Source organism: Pelodiscus sinensis, chromosome 7, assembly GCF_052426305.1.
Source record: "Pelodiscus sinensis isolate ZL-2025 chromosome 7, ASM5242630v1, whole genome shotgun sequence".
NCBI classification, from domain to species: Eukaryota; Metazoa; Chordata; order Testudines; family Trionychidae; genus Pelodiscus; species Pelodiscus sinensis.
In genome coordinates this window covers 48,702,307-48,722,573 of record NC_143058.1, presented here as the reverse complement: position 1 = coordinate 48,722,573, position 20,267 = coordinate 48,702,307, and the positions used below count along the sequence as shown (strand labels likewise).

Sequence of the window (20,267 nt, the reverse complement as noted above, 5' to 3'; positions counted from 1 at the left end):
TGCTGACATGAAATGTCTCAATCCTGCAAACACTTATGTACATCTTTACGCACTATTAGTCCCATTGAAGACAGACTACCCACTGTGTAGTCTGTATAAGCCTGTATATCGTTCTTCACAGGATTAGGGTCTTAAATATTACTTTCCTTTTTAGATAGCTAACCCACTGCTTATAACTGCAGTAAAATTCTGATTGTTACATATATACTAGGTAATGCTTGTTTTATCTAGAATGAAATATATACAACAGATTATTCCTAATAGGGAACCTGCTGTCTTGAGAAAATCCATTAGAAGCATATACTTACTGGTATATTTTAAAGGATTTATATGTAATATTGTTTGATGTTTACTCAGCAAGATTTTTCTACTGCTGAAAAAAATAATTGGTATATAATTTTACCTGTTGAGGAACAGAGGCTACAAAGATTGCTTTATGTGCCAAAGTGTTTTTAATCCTCATGAGAATCCTCTGAATATTCCTAATGTAGTTAGTTTGTCTTAGCAGGCATTTATAAATTTTAATATGTGCTCCAGTGTTTCTTATTGAAGAATATGCTAATTTTCTTTCAGCTCAGAGAGTCATTTAAAGATCTGAAAAAGAAATTCAACAACCTGAAATTTAACTATACCAAGAAAACAGAAAAAGCTCGAAATATAAAAGTTCTTAAGATGCAGATTCTGCAGGTTGAAATGTATGCTGAAAAAATGCAGGTACTAATGTTAGAAGTTATGGGCTCAATGTAGATGTTACTGGGTGAGATGGAATGGCTTCTATTAAGCAGGAGGTTGGACTAAGTGATTTTGGCCTTAAAAATCTATGAATAACAACAAATAATGTGTACACCAGTTTCTGACATCATTTATTCTAGTGTACTACTAATTCTTCAAATCAGGGGAATCACTCCAGACTTCCTCTGATGTTACCAACATATTCTTGACCAGTATGTTGGAAATTAATACTGTAGAAGTGAACAGAATTTATTTTAATATAATTAACTTGTGTTTAGTTAGAATTAGAAGCTAAAATTCCTCCTTTGTTCTTTTTCCAGATACCATCTAGGTCATTCTATTCAAGAGTGAATAATAAGACCCTTTTATGGCTAGAAAGATCATCTACTTTTAAAGTTAAAAAGTTGGAAATGTTTAACTCAATTGACCTTTAGAGAGATGCGTGCATTTCCCATTGAATGCAGTAGGAATTGTCTGTGCCCATTTAAGGGTACAGTCTTCTGTCTTTGCTTTTCCAAATGTATAGTGTTCTTAGCTGTCGTTTTTAGATAACAGGCTATGAAGCGAGGTTTGCAAATTTTCCCCTACTGTTCAGTTTTTAAAAACATCTATCGACCTTTCTGTCATAATTGTTAACAAGAGTGCACCTTTCAAAATAGATTCTGAGAAAGAAGATAGATAATTTAGAGAAGAAAGTTACTGGCTGTGTAATAAATCATCCTGATGGTAAAGCTGGTGTCCTCTTGGAGTCAGTCAACGAGTTACAGAAACAGCTGAGTGAATTTGGCAGAGTTGTGGAGGATTACAAGCAAAATTTGGATCTGATTGAGCATCTGCAGCAGATGATGGAAGAGGTATTAATAAAACTTGAAATCCACTCTGTAGCTCTGATAAGGGGTGAGTATGGGGCCTGCAAGGGGGGAAAATGCATACTTCTATAATTAGACTTTGTGCCATTAATCCTCTTGGACCCATAATTCCCTGTACTGCCTTTTTGAAGACATCTTGGAGATTTTTTTATGGGGGTGCATTTAAATAACCCCCCTTCCACTGCAGGGATGCAACACAGTTTTTCTGTGGCTACTGTTCCAACCAACAAACTGGATTTACAGCTTCAGTTCCTCCATACACCCTATACTGAGCTCTTTGAACATTACAGCTACAAAAAGTAAGATGAATGCTTTGTGATACTGTTCGCCATCATCTCGAGGTAATTGGAGATATAGCACTGTTCTGATTGGGTCTCTTAGACACAGATCTCACTATATCCTGATCGGGCAGACAATAAAAAGTGGTACTCAAGTTAGTAATACTGCTATTACGTACTTGTCTCTTTCTCAATACACTGATGCCACATAATCAGGACAGAATTAAAGTCATAGGCCCAGAAGCTGCTCTAGCTATTGGCAACGTAGGCAGATGCACAGTCAGCAGATTTCTGAGCAGCTATAACCGCATGTGCCAGCCAAGTCATCATTCCATTTGCTCAATTTTTATTTGGCCACCCATCTGTCATGACAGAGGGTCAGTCAGGCCAAATTTGAGTGGTAGGAGGGCAGTACACATAAGTATTGTGTAGGGAACCAGAGAGCCTTGCCTGGCCTCTGCTTTGCCATTCCTTGAACCAGCTTCTGGAGTCACAAAATCAGAATCTCAACTTTCATAAAAAAAAAAAAACTGCTTCTAGGCATAATGGATGCAAAGAAAAACTATAAATTGTGACCTGTTTGTAACTGATGCCAGTCTAAGTTTGCAGAGAGCCTGAAACATTAGCTCCAAGAGCTTTGGACTGCCTCATTTGTCTTAATTCTGAAACCTGCTGGCAACCCAAGAAGAAGAGGGGCCATGACTCCTATACAGGGCCCAGGCATGGAGGAGGGGCCATTGCAGAATTCCTGTTGGTTGTGCCTTGGGCCCTGGCTTGATTTAGTTTGGCCATTAGTGTGTTTGTTTGTTTTCATGTGGATAACCTGTAAGCAGCAACTGCAATCTAAGAAAAATAATTTAGTCAGAGAAAGCAAAATGGACTTTACTGGCAATCTATTTAGCATCTAAAGAGAACTGCACCACACTTGAAAAATCAGAATTTCCCCAAATTCTAACTGCTAAACATTGAAGCCAGGTCTACACTAGACCCAACAGTTCCGCTTAAAGCTCGCAACAACAGCTATGTAGAATATGTAGCTGGAGTCAGCTTACCTTACGATGAGTTTAAAGGTATCCCTATAGCGGAAGGCCGATGGGAGCATTTGGCTTCCCTTATTCCTTGCAAGATCAGGATTACCAGACACCGGGGAGGGGGTGTCTTCTGAGTTTGATTTAGCAAGTCTTAATTAGACTTGCTAAATCAAACTCTGGAAGATTGATTGCAGCAGCCCTAATCTTCCTTTTAGTGTAGAGAAGGCGTAGACCATCTCCAGTAGCACTATCCAGTGACTTCAAGTAGTATTGCACCTTTCACTTAGTAAATTGCCATGTCTTATCCTGATGGGAAACAGTAAATTGTCAGGACTGCCTAAATACCTTAGTTTCATTAACATTATTTGTCCACTCCCTGTTTCATGTAAGAACAAGGTTTCCATCAATAAGTGATAACCACAGTAATTCAGCCTATTCTGGAATGTACATTTGAGTACGTTTTCCACAATGTTTTCCAGTGCACCACAAAAAGTACTGCAATTACCCCAAATCATGACATGATCTTTGCTTAAAAGTCTCAGAGGGGTAGCTGTGTTAATCGGTAACTTTAAAAAAAGCTTTAAAAACGAGTGATCCTGTAGCATCTTAGGGTATGTTTACGCTGCACACTTATTTCTAAATAAGCTATATCGGAATTTATTTTCTGAAATAGCTTATTTTGAAATAGCGTGTCTGTATACTAAGGCTGCGTCTACACTGGCATGATTTTGCCCAAACTGAAAGTTTTTCCGTTAAAAGTATTTGCGCAAGAGAGTGTCTACACTGGCATGTGCTTTTGCGCAAAAGCATCAGTGCCCAGTGTAGATGCTCTCTTGCTCAAGAAAGTTCAGATGGCCATTTTAGCCATCGGGCTTTCTTGCGCAAGAAATTAACGTTGCCTGTCTACACTGGCCTCTTGCACAAGAATACTTGCAGAAGAGGGCTTATCCCTGAGCGGGAGCATCAGAGTATTTTGTACATTACAACGTCAGTGTTCTTGCACAAATACTTGCGGCCAGTGTAGACAGGCGGCAAGATTTTGCGCAAAATCTTGCCAATGTAGACACAGCCTAAAAGTGCATCGAAATAGCGCTTAGCTATCCCTATAGATTGGATGCTAACTAGCATTTAAGGCCACCCGGAACCACTTGGAGAACATTTTAACTTGCCTGGACACTCACTAATGGATATAAAAGGTAAAAAACAACAAATAGTGCTGCAGCACCTTAGAGACTAACAAAAATATAGATGATGTCATGAGGTTTTGAGGGCACAACCCACTTCTTCAGATGACAGATATGGAGCAAGAGGCACAGAGGGTCAAATACAAAGCACAAAAAGAGGGGAGGAGGAGGAGAAAAAAACCTGTCAATTAAAATGTCCATACTAAATGAGGCTAATAGATTAGTGCACTTTTAAGTGTCTGATACTTAGCTTCTGATATCATTTGGGTGTTGAATATAAAGACCCATCCAAGAGATATCTTAGTTCAGTCCTTGGCTGGTGTTAAATTTGTATATGAAGGCCAGTTCAGCAGTTTCTTTCTCTAATTGGTTCCTGAAATTATCCTGTCAGAGAAGCATGTTGTACCTATGAAAGCTCATGATACCATCTACATTTTTTGTTAGTCTCTCAGGTGCTGCAGCACTATTTGTTGTTTTTTAACTTTTATATCCATTAGTGAGTGTCCAGGCAAGTTAAAATGTTCCCCAACAGGTTTCTGTGTGTTACCATTACAAATAACTGATTTGTGTCCATTAATCCTTTGTTATAGAGACTGTCCAATTTGGTCAGTATACATAGCAGAGGGACATTGCTGGCACTTGATGGCATAGTTCACATTAGAGGATGTGCAGTTTTATGAGCCTCTGATATGGTAGCTTATCTGGTTAGGTCCTGTGATAATGTCGCTTGTATACATGTGTGGACAGAGTTGGCAATGGAGTTTATTGCAGGGGAAGGTTCCTGAGTGTGTTTGAGTTGTGATGCGTGGTTGCTGGAAAGAGTTTGTTTCAGATTAGGGGTTTGTCTGTAGGCGAAAATTGGCCTGTCTCCCCAGATCTGAGAGAGTGAGGGACTGTTTTCCAGGATAGCTGTAGATTGTTAATAATGTACTGGAGGGGTTTAAATTGGGGGCTGTACATGATGACTAGTGGTGTTCTGTTGTTCTGTTTGTTGGGCCTATCTTGAAGCAGTTGATGCCTGGGTACTCGTCTGACTCTGTCAATCTGTTTTTTGTTTGTTTGTTTGCTTCTCTGGGTGTGTATTTAAGTTTTAAGGATGTCTGATAGAGATCCCGTAGGTGTTTGTCTCTGTATGTGGGATTGGAGCAAATCAGGTTTTTTCTTAGGGCCTTTCTGTAAACAATTGATCAGGTAATGTGTCCAGGATGGAAGCTAGAGGCATGTAGGTAAATATAACGATAGGTAGGTTTCCGGTAGAAGGTGGGTGGAAATGTGGCCATCATTTAATTGTAATATAATGTGTCAAAGAAGTGGATCTGTTGTGTGGGATTCCACCCCACCATCAACCTTAGCCTTGTCCAGTCTACATTTCCACCTACCTTCCAACAAAAGCTCATGATACTATCTATATTTTTTTGTTAGTCTGTAAGGTGCTACAGGACCATTTTTTTTTATGATCTTTGCCTGACTGTCACTGTGAACTCTGTGTGGTTTGTAAAGCTGCAAAATGAAATCTTGTTTAAAAAATCAAATCTGTAGTGTTTAATACAGAATACTTGTAAATTTGTAAATCAGCTAAATATATGATTTCATCTTCTCAACTCCATCCCCAGAATTCCAGATCCACAAGAGCATTTCATTTACTTCCCCTCCGGGGAATTCTAAAATTGCACCCTAAGGGTCTGTCTACACTACAGCACTAATTCGAACTAACTTAGTTCGAATTAGTTAATTCGAACTAAGCTAATTCGAATTAGCGCATCTAGACTTAAAAACTAGTTCAAATTAGCGTTTTGCTAATTTGAACTAGCATGGCCACACTGAATGGACCCTGAACTGAGGTTAAGGCTGGCCGGAAGCAGTGCCGGCAGGGCATCAGATGAGGACTTAGAGCGTGGAGCTGCTGTCTCAGGCTAGCCGAGGGCTGTGCTTAAAGGGACCCGACCCCCACCCCGGACAGACAGTTCTCAGGGGTTCCCCGCTTGCAAAGCAGTCCTGGCTTGGATTGCCCTGAGTGCCCACACTCGGCACATCACAGCACTCGGCCATCAGTCCGGCTGCACTTGCCGCAGGTTGCCATCCGCGGGGAGGGGGGTCAGTTGGGGGGCTGCAGGAGAGCTTCCACCCCGAGGAGCCCGCAGAGCCACCCCAGTCCTCCCCATCGGGGGCTCGTACCCCATTCCTCCATCACCTCTTTCCACTTACCCCTCCCTAGCCCCCCTTCCTGATGTACAAAATAAAGGACACGTGTGTTCAAAAATAGAAACTCTCTTTATTCCACAAAACTCGGGGAGACTGGGAAAAGGAGGTGGGAGAGGGGAAGAGAGAGGGTGGGAGAGGGGAGGGGGAAAACTGGGAGGAGGGAGCTGGAAGGGGGAAGCAAGGGAAAGGAGGGGGTGGGGAAACTCAGGGATCAGGGGTGGGGGTCTCGCCGGGCCAACCGCCTCCCAGCACGGCGAGGGAGGGGGCCTCGGCATCCCCGGGGCATGGGGTGGAGGGTGCGGAGGTTGAGGTGGAGGATGTGGACATTGAGGAAGAGGGTGTGGGGGTTGAGGAGGAAGAGGTGGGAGGGGGGCAGGAGTGGGAGGAGGGACAGCAGTTGGGGGGGCAGCAGGAGCAGGACTGGCACGGGGCACCATGCTCTGCAGCAGGACCTGCAGGTTTGTGCTCAACCCTCGGACCTCAGCCAGCTGCTCCTGGTGGAGCTGGAGGTCTGCCCGCATCCAGGCCTCCAGTGTGCGGTGCAGGGCTCGCAGGGCCACCAGGTGCTGGTCCTGGTACTCCTGCTCCGTGCTGGCAGTCCGGAGCAGGCCGCGGGTGTGGGAGCATGTCCCGGGCGGGGTGGTGCGCCCTGCACGAGCAGCTGGTGCAGCTGTAGAGAAAAAAGAGAAGTGGTCAGTTCTCCCTGGGGACGCAGAGGATGATGCCCAGCCCTCTCCCCCACCCCGCTACGTGAGGGTGACCGTGTCCTGCACCGTCAGAGCCGCTGTGCTTGTACAGAGGCCATGGTCAGGATGTCTGGCTCTCCCCGGGACTGGGAGCTGCCCCAAGACTGCACCCATGTCCCTGTGCCATGTATAGTGTGGCCGGGGCAGCGTGGGGGAAGAGACAGATGTCCCCTGCCTCTGTGTAGAGGGGACATGTGAAGGGAAAGCATCCTGCTGGGTCCCGCAGGGAAAGCATCCTGCTGGGCCGGGAGCGTGTCAGGTCTCTTCGCACAAGCATGTGCCTATTGGGCCATGACCCCTGGGTGTCACGCAGCTGGAGCCACCTGCCCAAGGGTGGCATGGCATGTGCTTGCACGTGCACAGGCGTCTGCGTGATCCGTGGAAGGCATGGCCCACGCGCGTGGTCTCTGGTCTCCCTCCTGCCTCCGCCCCCCTCCCCCGAACTACTCAATTCAAACTACTTACCCGGTACGGTCTCCCTGGACGACCCTGCCGACTCCTGTGCTGGGACATCCTGCGGTGGCCCGTCCGGTGTGCCCGGGTCAGGGCCCTCTGGTCCCGGCTCGCTGTCCCCCGGGCTGGCACGGACCACCCCGCCCCCCAAGAGTCGGTTGAGGGCAGGGAAGTAGGGGCAGGTGGCAGCCCCTGCTGTGGCGCCACCCCTGCTGTGGCGCCACCCCTGCTGTGGCGCCACCCCTGCTGTGGCGCCACCCCTGCTGTGGCGCCACCCCTGCTGTGGCGCCACCCCTGGTGGCCCTGGCGTACGCCTGATGCAGCTGCTTGACTTTCAGGTGCACCTGCTCCTGGGTGCGCCTGTGTCCCTTTCGGGCCATAGCGGCTGCTATGCGGCCATAGACAGCCGCGTTCCTCCTCCTAGTGCGGAGATTATGGAGATTGGGGGCCTGCCCCCAAAACTCAATGAGGTCCATGACCTCCGCACTAGTCCAGGAGGGCGCGCGCCGTCTACGGCCCCTGGCTGGGTGCTGGGGGACTGGGCGGGGGACACGTCACTGCCACTGGCTCCTGGCTCATCCTGCAGCCACTGGGTCAGGGACAGAGACTGCTGGCAGGGCTGTTTCTGCAAAGTGCCGTCTGGCCACAGTCTACCCCTTTAAGGGCCCGGGACTGGGGGAGAGGAGAGGAGTTTTCCTGGTTGTGCCCAGAGAGGCCACCAGGGGAACCTGGGAAGGGCTAGCCTCCCACTAGTTCGAACTAAATGGCTACACAGCCCTTAGTTCGAACTAGTAAGTTCGAACTAGGCGTTAGTCCTCGTAAAATGAGGTTTACCTAGTTCGAACTAAGCGCTCCGCTAGTTCGAATTAAGTGTAGTGCCTATCAAAGTTAATTCGAACTAACGTCTGTTGGTTCGAATTAACTTTGTAGTGTAGACATACCCTAATATAGCTAAAACAGACTCCCTAATGTAGTGCTGAAAGTTTTTTAAAGACCAATGTCTAGTAGCATTTTACTCTCTTGTCACACTGTATAGGTTCTTGTGCTGTGAGTGAACCACATTCCTATCATCATTGTCATTTATTTTTAGCAATAAAGCTCTTCTGGTTCTTTACTGTAATCTAAATCCATGACTGGTAATTTTCCTTTATGACAGATCAAAATAATAATTCTTAGATAAAACAGTTTCCCCCATTGTCAATAAATACTCCCTAGATCTAATTCATCCCTGAGGAGGTGAACAATTTGGCAACAATTGTGCAATTATATTTGTTTAATATCTCACCTTCTAGAAAGAGCTGGGATTTTACATGCTAAACTTTAAAGAATGATTTTATTCTCAAAAATTCTCTTGTAATTTTTCTGTTTTACTGAGCTGTAAAACTAGCACCATCTCAGATTTGTGTCTTGCAAATACAGAATCATCAGTTCTGATCTAAAATGACAAAAAAAGGTGAATTTTACACCTGCTAGCATTGCAGAGCCAACACAGCTAAGACTGGGAGAGCACCAGATTCTATTGTACGTTGTGTGTTATCCCTCTTAATTGTTCAGTGAGGATGTTCTACAGCTCACCGAGGTCAAGAGAAAGACCCTTAATGATTTCAGCCAGCATTGAATCAAGTTGGAATTTTCAATGAGTTACATCTATGCAATCTCATAGAAGATACTGGGTTTCACAGGTGTAACTGAAGTCATAGTTGTAGTTCATGGAGTTATAACAGTTGTAATTGAGGATTTGATTTGTCCTGCAGAATCTCTACGGATGCACAGACTTGATTCACAGCCCAAATTGCATTTGGAAAGGTAGCAACTAAAAAAAGAATATAATTTTGCTTCTAAAGGGAGTATGTTTGTATGGAATCCAGTGCAATTTAACAGAAAATTAATCAATTCTGAGTTGTAAGAATAATATTGCACATAAGTTCTAGTTTGTCAGGTTATGATGTCACCACACATTCTCTGAACATTGTATCACTTCGAAACTTCATTGCTATTATTCAAAGACACACAACAATAGGACAAACCTACTGCACAAAAGCTCTTGTTTCACTTTTATAAAATGTTACTGTATCCATTTCTTAAATGCCTTGGTTTTTCCCTCCCTGATACATGCCAGTGTCAATTTTGGTATGAAGACGCAAGTGCTACAGTTTTTAGAGTCGGGAAGTATTCTGCAGAGTGTAAAACAAAGGAAGCAGTGGCAATCCTCTACAGGCAGTTCAATAAGTTTATCAAGCCTACAGTGCCTCAACAAGAGGAAAGAATTCAGCAGATTACTGACCTCGCTAAACACTTATATGGTGAGGACTCCCTTAAGTTGCCTAGTGATGTGCTGTTGACCAAATGCAAATTGAACAGTTTGAGACAGAAGACAAGGGATTATTTAATTTCTAAATAACATTTATGTGTTACATTGACAGAGGAGAAGATGGTGCTCTAGTGATTTAAGCACAGTCCAGGGAGTCAGAAGCACAAAAGTTTAAGCACAGTTCTGGTGATCTAATTTATTTTATTGTCTCTCCCAGTGACTTTCTGGGTGAACTAGTGCTAGTTACTTTATCTAACAGGATCTAACTAGAGGGAACTCTGGAAACCCCTCTGAAAATCTGGCTTACTGTGGGCTACGTAGAATATACCATAACTACCTGTGCTTAATTATTTGCATAATTGATAAAAGTTTATTAAGTGCCCATGAAAGGTCCATGGAAGCTCAAGAGATTCAAAACCATTTTCAATAGTCACGTAACCGAGGGCCACATTTTTCACTCTACGAATTGTGTATACATGCCAGTTTATGCAAATGAATGCATGTGCATGTGTGGAGGGCATGTTATCAGGAGGTCCTTTAAAATTAGGCCCTGAGTTCCTTAAAAATTCAGTTTTATTAACTTATGGCCCAATTTGTCAGAAAATATCCTTAGAGTAGTAGCTCTTAGAAGACTGGGGAACCTAACTGCACAACTGGCCAGCTTCAAGAAAAGAACAGCCCAGGGCATAAGCCCCAAACCCATTAAAATAAACAGTGGGGCAAATTTATGGGTGGAGAAATAAGTATGATTATGTCATCTATTGGCTTTATTAAGTCACCTAATCATGTGCCATGTAGACTGTGAGTTGCTGTTAGGAGTAGAAGAGCTCATACCTTTTTTCTCAGTGGGGGTGACATAGCATCTCTAGTTCTGGCTGCTTAGTGAAAACTGATAAGCCAAATACAGTAAAACTCCGATGGTCCAGCATCTGATGGTCCGGCACTCCTGATGGTCTGGCACCATCAGGAACCCGGAAGTGCTCCGGGCAGCCGGGCCATTGGAGCTGCTCTGCCCCTAGCTTCCCCGATTCAGCGGCTGAATCTGGGAATCCGGGGGCAGAGCAGCTGGAGTGCTGCCAGGTTGGTCCCATAGCGCTGCCCCTCGGGGCTGTGGAACCAACCCGGCAGCACCCCAGCTGTCCCTGATTCAGCCGCTGCTGATACTGATCAGCGGCTGACTCCAAGAAACCCAAGGCAGAGCTGCTCTGCCCCGGCTTCCTGGAATCAGCCCCTGATCAATTTCAGCAGCAGCTGACTTGGGTACACCTGGGACAGAGCAGCTGGGGTGCTGCCGGGTTGGTCCCCGCAGCGCCAAGGTGCAGCGCTGCGAGGACCAACCCGGCATTGCCCCAGCTGCTCTGTCCCAGGCGTCCCGATTCTGCTGCTGCTGAGACTGATCAGGGGCTGACTCCAGGAAGCCCGGGGCAGAGCAGCTCTGCCTCTGGCTTCCCGGAGTCAGCCACTGATCAGTATCAGCAGCGGCTGACTTGGGGACACCTGGGGCAGAGCAGCTGGGGTGCTGCCGGGTTGGTCCAGTAGCGCCGAGGAGCAGCGCTGCGGGACCAACCTGGCAGCACCCCAGCTGCTCTGCTGCAGGCGTCCCTGGTTCAGCCGCTGCTGAAACTGACCAGCAGCGGCTGAATCAGGGACGCCTGGGGCAGAGCTGGACTATCGGAAGGGTGGGCTATGAGGGGTCTGGAGTGGCATCCCCCCACCCCATCCCAGACCCCTCATAGCCCCCCCTTCCAATAGTCCGGCATATCTGATTATCTGGCACCCCCTGGGTCCTAAAGGTGCCGGATTATCAGAAGTTTACTGTAGTGAGATTACATTTTAATATACACTTAGATACAACCCAAACTTACAATTGTTTCAGTGTTGAAAGCTAAGTGTGGAGGGGACTAGCAGCCATTGTCCATGTACCATGCCCACCATTTTAAGCCTAACTATTGTAGAATAGAATAGGGGAACAGTCTCTTCTTGACACCAATTAGCCTTATATTGGAAATCTTAACTGTTTGTTCCCCCTTGAGAAGGAGGTCAGTGTAATTTTTGACTGAAAAACTGCTTTTAAGTCTTCCTTAGCTGACTTAGAGGTGCTAGTCCTAGAGAAACATGACGGCTGTGTCTAGACTGGCATTATTTTGCAGAAATACTTTTAATGGAAAAGTTTTTCCATTAAAAGTATTTCCGTAAAAGAGCGTCTAGATTGGCACGGATGCTTTTGCGCAAAAGCATCCATGCCCAGTATAGATGCGCTTTTGTGCAAGAAAGCGCCGATGGCGATTTTAGCCATCGGGCTTTCTTGCGCAAAAAATTAAGGTGCCTGTCTACACTGGCCCTCTTGTGCAAGTATTCTTGCACAAGAGGGCTTATCCCTGAGCGGGAATGTCAAAGTATTTGGCAAGAGGCACTGAATTCTTTCATTAGAATGTCAGTGCTCTTGTGCAAATTCAAGTGGCCAGTGTAGACAGCAGGCAAGTTTTTGTGCAAAAGCGGACGCTTTTTCACAAAATCTTGCCAGTCTAGACGCACCCATAAGGTCCATTTTCCCTTTCAATTTATTTGTCAGTTGGTCAGTGATATTGTGTTAGTCAGGGAAGAACTGACCCAAAAGGATCAGATTGTAAAGGACCATAACCATAAAGCTTTAAGTTAGGAGGTACTTCATCCTATATTGTGAAACTAATGCAATAAAACTGAGCCTGCAGAAAAATGCAGTTATTTGTCTACATAATATTGTATTGTTTTCATTGTTGTGCTGTTTTTCTATCTACAGGTTCTGAAGAAGGAAAGAAATATATCCAGAGAACAATAGCAAGACACAAGGAAGTTCTTGAGTCTATTGATGAATTGTGCAGCTCTTTAAGAGAACTTGAAGAACAGATTGTGGTAATTTCATTTTATTTGGAGAACATATAGTGACAATTTTAAAATAGCGTATGTGATGCCAGGTTTTTTTATAAGTATTTTGTGTTAAGAAACTAGAGAGACAATTTGTGGGAGACTATACTTCTTAATGAAACAGATTTTTACAGCAAAATGGGCTCTTTTTTTTTTACCAGTTATTCTTCCATTACAGCATAAACATAATGCTGTGTCTAATAACTACCATCCTCCTGGCCTTTCAAACTCGCCTTCTGACTTCAATTAGAGCCCCTAAGCACCCTTTTGAGGAGGAAATTCACAGTTCAAGTACTTTTTCTCCTGTTTCCCCTTCCTTTCATGTCATGAGATTTGGGTGCCTTATTTATGGGAATGTCAAACAGCCAGTCTTGGCTTCTCTCCATCCTCCACCAAAAATGGCTGTCAAATTGTGTTAAAGGGAGAAATTACAATTTAGAAAACAGATCATAAAATAAATGTTAAAGCAGAATAACAGTATGTTCTAACCTAACAGTCTGATAAACATACTTATTTAGACATAACCATTTAGTTACAATATATTAAGTAAACAGGAATTATGAAATTGCAATAGCAACCCCATGGTGAAGAATGAAATTAGTTCCTATTGTGAGCTGAGTTTTCCCCAAAAGATACTAAACCATCAAAAATTTCACATACTAAATTATATCTCATGATACAATTTTTCTTGGAAGTTTGGAGAACTTTGAAATTAAGCTGCTTACAATATCTCCCTGTAACTTTTCTGAGCAATTTCTTAACTTTTTAAAATCTCAACAGATGTTTGCCTCCAGATTTATTTTGCTTTGTTGGCCTTGTTGAAGACAATCTTTGTAATTTCCTTAACCGATCTTCATTAAAAAGGGGTATATCTGATGATGGGGTATCACCTCACACTGAGTTATATAGGGAGTGGATGAACTAGAAATTCTTCAGAACAGGTGTATAAAGTGTGGGCAAAAGCACTAAGGAAAAGAAACAGCATGAAAAACTGATATTTTGTCTTTTTGTACCAGGCTGAAGACAGCTCCACTTCTGATTGCTTATAAATTTCCTACAGTGCGGAAATGCTCTATTCTGTTCAAATTTGCATGTATCCTAAATCTTGTTTCATGTTTCCCTGGCTTCTCATCCTTTCCGCTACCAGTGGCTACAACTTAGGCCTCATATATGCGGAGTTATTTTCATATGTTAACAGAGGAATGATTAAAGATACATTAAAATGTTCATAATTATTAATTGATCTGCAATAGACTTCAGTCATGGCTGTGGAGGTGGGGGAACATGGAGAGACAAGAGTCAAGGGGATAAGAGTAAGGGAACACAAAGCATAGAACTGAGGAAGTGGGTCTGGCCCACGAAAGCTCATCATCTAATAAACCATCTTGTTAGTCTTTAAAGTGCTACATTGTCCTGCATTTTGCTTCAGCTACCCCAGACTAACACGGCTACATCTCTACCACTATTCTACAAAGCATAGAAGGCTGGGTAGGCACTGCCAAGGCATGGAGCTGGGAGCAGGGTCTAATTCTCATGTACACTAACACTTTTTTGCACTGCCAGGGCAGTATTAAGGAACGTATGAGAGAACTAGTTCTGAACAATAGATTGGCTAAAGTTCTCAGGATAGGAGCCCCCTTTAATGGGCTTCAGAGGATCTGTCAGAGCATTTCTCCCTCCTGAAAATTGTATGTATCAACTCAATTTAAATTGGATCCTTTGAATGGAAATGGGATTTTAAAACCATAGCAATTCTTTTTAATTTTGACCCCTTGCATCTACTTTTACAAATTGTAGAGATCAATATTGAGGTTGTGAATGGTGATAGATTATGTGGCAGTGGGAAACCAAATGGATCACATAACTATACCTTTCCTGATGTTCTGACATTTGTCCTTTTGAAAGATATACATACAGAGTGGTTGTAAAGAAAAGTATAATATTGTTTCTTAGTGTTAGCTTGACCCAAGTGACAAGCAGCTTCTAGGATAGCTCTTTTTAACACAGTGGTTTTTGGCAAATACATTTTACATCTCAGTAATTTGCTTACCTCCCATGCTAACAGCTTGTTCCCCTGGCATGTTTATCTTTGGCTTTTGTTTGGGTTTTTTCCCAGAGCTAGGGCAGTGGGCCAGATATCTGCCTCTCCCCTCTACTCTTTCTATAACTCAATATTCCCTCTGAAGCTTTATGTTCAGATGTCTACACCTTTTAATTATAATATTTGGACACTGTTGTGATTGTGTATTGGTGAGTTAATAATTTTCCAAATTAAAGCATATTTGATTCAGTTCATTATCCCTTGTCTCTTGACAAGAAATGCTTTTAGTTTTCCTCCTAATTTGCATGTAGGCATTTCAAAGGGAGTTAGGTTATTTCAAATAAATATTTTGACATGAATAAGGGAAAGTGAAATACCCTTCTTTATATATATATTAAAAGAGAATTAATTCCTCCTGGTTATCCCTCCTTTGTATCTAGGTATCTATCAAAACCTTCCTTGAGGATATCTGAGCAAATATTCATTTGAAGCTCATTAGACAATAGTCTTAACCCCATTAAATTTCTTTGACTTCTTTGTTGACTTAGGACTGTGTTTAAAAACAGTAGGCTAATTTTATTACACATTTATATATTATTCTTTTTTTCTCTTTTCTTGGGCCATGATAGAGGGCATGGACTGAAGGTTGAAGTGATTAGTTGATGGACAATCTTTTTGTATCTTTTGTTTGTTTTCATGTAAAAACTAGACACCTAGACAGATCCATGTACTGTCTGCAGTTTCCCTTCCCTAAAAAAGCTTCTGTCACCTTATAAAAATTTGGTCCATGCATATCCTGGATACTGTATAAGATGGAAAAAATCAGAATTTATCTAATAGGTCTGACATAAACAATTTACACTGCACTGGTAACAGATTGTAATATATAGGTTTACTTTAACACCATGTACTGGATGATAGTGTAACAATCAACTACTAATTTGTAATGTTTAGTCACCAAAGTTTTCCTTTATATAACAGGAGGATGTGTTAAAAGAAAAAACACCTGACACAACATGTTTTATTGAGGAATCAGCCACTATAGAAAGAAAACAAGGAAAAAACAGGCAGGAGACATATAAGGAAGTTACCAAAGCCAATCAAGAGGTTAGTAAACTTTCTGCACTGGAATTTTGTGTAAACTAAATTTTTTGATGCATTGCTAAGGTCTGTTCTTTATTCCTTCCACTGACTGGAAGACTTCTTCAGCATCGGCACAATCTGTGTATCTTTTCACTTTCAATTTTCTCCCCTTCCTAACCTTACTTCCTGTCCAACTTCTTCTGATTCCTTCCTTCCTTTCTTTTGTTCCTCTTCTCAACCACTGTTTAATAGTGAGAGTGTCATAACCTACTCAGTGGAGTTGTAATGTCCATGTAATATCCAATTTTAGTCAGCTGATCTCTCTTCTCCATTTCTCTCCTTGCCACTATCATCTCTGTCTGCTTCTTCTTACTCCTCTCCCTGTTTTCCATGGGACTGTGTACGTAGGATTCCAAATGAGATATTTCACACTTCCTACCTTCCCATGAGTAGTGTCTCTGCCCGGTCCGTTTACAATACAGTAATGTTTATGGGAATAATATTGGGAGGTTAATCTTCTTATGATACTACAATATTATTTTAGTTCACTACTCTTAGTATTCTCCAGTACCCTAACATTTTTGTTTCCCCTGACAGACAACATAATAAATTAGTGAAGATATAATTTACTTATAGCTCAGGCTGGATTTGAACCAGACTGAAAACAGAAAAACTAGTGTTTTTATCTATCTTCTGGAGACCTAAATTAGTTTTAAATGGTTTTTAATAATTATTTGTTGCTTTAATTTTTAATTGTAGACAGAGTCAGAGCCACTCACTGAAAATCCAGAAATCAGAATTAAAACGGAAAAGAACAATATGCTTCATGCCAGTCACCTTAAAAAGGTATCTGCTGTTCAGTCTGATGTAATTCTTAAAAAGAAAAACGTAAGCGAACATGCCCCTAATCCCAAAGAAACTTTTGTCCCACAATTGAGTGGTTCACAGACGATGCTGACACTCTGAAAGACTGATCTTTAGGATCAATTTCTGCACTGTTACATTGATGCAAGTTCAGAGTAATTCCAGTAAATCAGTAGAGTTACTCCAGATTTATGTCACTGTAAATGATAGCACAGCAGGTTTATAATGAATGTGATTGAATACAATTACAGCTGTCATCAGTTCAGCATGGTGACATGTCATACATAATCTGTAGTGCAATTGGTACAAAGCTCTATATCAAATAGACAACAATACTAAATCAGCAGCAAATAATTTTCTTCATGCTCATCTAAAAACAGTTCAGTCACCTTTTTTATTGCCTGAGTTATATGTAGTAGAGATCAGAAATAAATAAATAACTAATATTGTGCATGCTGATGATAATGTATGGAAACAAGTAAAGTTAACTCAGAGAATTACAATAAATGATCATGTATTTATTTAAAGGAATTAAAATCTTTATGGGTTACATTGTTTATGTTCAATGGATATATAGACATGGCATATGAAAACTCCCAAATTGCCAGGGCGTAAATATGAGACTTAGAGGGTGTGATGGGTGCACCAGATCCTAAAGTCCCTTACTGAAGAAGGCCATGTGGCCCATTCACACCCCATCCCAGAAAAAGGCCATAGAGAAGTCCTCCAGGTAGGCGAGAGTGGCTGCAGAACAAACCAGCCACTCAGGGATCATGAAGGCCTATCAAAGGAGCTGGAGACCAGAACATCAGTCAGTGTCTCAGGAGCCCTGAAGGTGTGTACACCAGGTAATGGCTGTCTGAGAGAGCAGCAGCACCTCGGGCAGCTCTGTGTGGAGCACTATTGAAGATGGACTATGATAGGCCCTGCTAGATGTGTAAAGTCCTGAGCCAAAGGTGAGGACGTTGTTTCCAGGAGGGGAAGCCCTCGAGGTACAACTCTCTCTGAGTGGGGAAACAGACTAAGAAGTATGCTAACAGAAGGTACCAAGATGGGCCCCTGTTAGATGTCTACCCCAGAAGGGGGTTTGATACACATAGGGTGTGACTTAGCAGGAGGGCTAAACTGCCAAAGAAGGCTTTCAGCTGACAAACAAGAGAGTGCAAGCATGTGCACTCGGCCAGAGGAGGGTGCTCATGAGGGGTGAGGGCTGCCCCTTTGCAGTGCAGCAAGCAATACAAGAGAAATCTTAAAATTACAGGGATTAATTTCTTTGGCATAAATAATAGACTGGAACCTCAGTATCCTGATACATCTATGTACATGTAAATAAAGTACCAGTATCAAGTCTTACCTGGGGTCCCTTTTTAAATTACAGAATGATATGCTGATACAATTGAAACGGATGGGAGCTTTGCTATAGACTTCAATACAGTCAGGATTTCACACAAAGTTAACCAATCTACCAGCCATTACAGCAGCTGGAGATTGTAAAGGTGCAGGAAAGCTTAATTTACACCGTTTTCTCATGCTACCCAGCCCTGGGCTAGCTAGCTGTTGCATGCCACTGAAAGATTGGTCTTTGTTGGTGTGGTCTCTATGGTAAGCTATGTCTATGCTGGGATCACTTCAAATCAATGGAGTAGAACAAAGCAACCTAAGAATGGGGAAGGATCTGAGCCATTGATTTCATTCAGAGCTTAGGGTACGTCTACACAGCAACATAACTCGTGTTATTTCGAAATAACTTAGTCTGTGTCTAAACAGCAGGCAGTTATTTCAAAATAATATCAAAGTACTGTCAAGCTGGAGGACTTCCTACTCCGATTCCTGTAACCCTCATTGTATGAGGAGTAAGGGAAGTCAGAGTGTTCTATTTTGAAATAAGTGCTGTGTAGATGCTCCCAATTTCGAAATAAGCTATTTTGAAATAAGCTACACATTTGACGTAGCTCAATTTGCGTAGCTTATTTTGAGGTAAGCCCTGCTGTGTAGACTCACCCTTAGGTTATGTCTACACTGCAGGCTTTTTGCAGAAGAGTTCTTGCGTAAAAGTTCTTGCGCAAGAGCACGTCCATACTGCCATGTGCTTTTGCGCAAAAGCGTCCATGGCAGTGTGGACACTCTCTTGCACAAGAAAGCTCGGATGGCCATTTTAGCTGTTCCCATCCACACTAGCCTTTTGCGCAAGAGCTCTTGCGCAAAAAGGCTTATTCCTCGTGGAGAGAGGAATAACTCTTTCTCAAAAAGCCCTCTCTTCTGATGATCTACTGTAAACTTTCTTGCACAAGAATAGGCTTGTAGTGTGGAAGCCTGCAGTGTAGACATAGCCTTAGACACAGCCTTAGACACAGCTAGGGTATGTCTACACTACCCTCCTAGTTCGAACTAGGAGGGTAATGTAGGCATACCGCACTTGCAAATGAAGCCCGGGATTTGAATTTCCCGGGCGTCATTTGCATAAGCGGAGAGCCACCATTTTTAAATCCCCGCTGCTTCGAACCCCGTGCAGCGCGGCTACACGGGGCTCGAACTAGGTAGTTCGGACTAGGTTCCTATTCCGAACTACCGTTACTCCTCGTGAAATGAGGTGTACCGGTAGTTCAGAATAGGCACCCTAGTCCGAACTACCTAGTTCGAGCCCCGTGTAGCCGCGCTGCACGGGGTTCGAAGCAGCGGGGATTTAAAAATGGTGGCTCCCCGCTTATGCAAATGAAGCCCGGGAAATTCAAATCCCGGGCTTCATTTGCAAGTGCGGTATGCCTACATTACCCTGCTAGTTCGAACTAGCGGGGTAGTGTAGACATACCCCTATTGAGAAATTACTTAGCCTTATTATTGTAAAATATGCCTGCCCAGGCTTTAATATTCTTGCAGGACTCTCTCACCCTGGTAGTATTTTAATACAGAGACTTAGTCTAATTTTGTTTTTGAAGTACCACTTAGTGTTGAAGTAATCCGATCTTGGTCTCTGGGCCCCAGATAAAGCTTCTGGGCTCAGTGAGGTCCAAGCCTGGGTAGGACAGAAGCTGAAACAGGTATATGTGACAATATCAGCAAGGTCCAACAAGTTGGATATATCCACTTAGCAGTTAATCACAGTTGTAATAATTTAAAACATCACAAGGCCTAACATCTTAGCTTGATGTAGTATTCTTGACTAGATCTGAGTGACTAGCTGGAGAAATCCATCCACACACTTCTCAGAAAATTAAGAAATGAAATTTTTATTTGCCATGTTTATTATTCCCATTTTCTATTCTCTCGTCAATGGTATTTGTGAGGTCCAAGTTCATCAAATGGTGTTTATAGCAGATGAATTCTAAGCCCAAAGCTGAGCTTCATTTCATGACCAAATTAATCATTTCAGGCAGAATAAAAGCAATAGAACTGCTTTTTCCAGTCAGTTCACCAAAAGAGACTGATGTGTCTGTGTAGTGAATCACCACAGCCTTCAACTGGTTAACATGCCAGGATGGAACAACAAAGCCAGGACAAATATATTTTTGGCAGTATCTTTTTCTTTACTGTTGACTGATTTGTTTACTGTGTGTGCCAAAGACCAGTAA

At 42.9% G+C, this 20,267-nt stretch overlaps 1 protein-coding gene across 1 annotated transcript in view; it reads left to right on the top strand.

The window, feature by feature from the left end:
• The window catches only part of CCDC141 (coiled-coil domain containing 141), a 164,080-nt gene that overhangs the window by 118,672 nt on the left and 25,141 nt on the right, over positions 1-20,267 (top strand). The window contains 6 exon segments of the mRNA XM_089779783.1: positions 574-714; positions 1,392-1,586; positions 9,615-9,798; positions 12,586-12,698; positions 15,733-15,858; positions 16,594-16,680. Of these exon segments, the coding sequence (XP_089635909.1) occupies positions 574-714; positions 1,392-1,586; positions 9,615-9,798; positions 12,586-12,698; positions 15,733-15,858; positions 16,594-16,680 (846 nt within the window).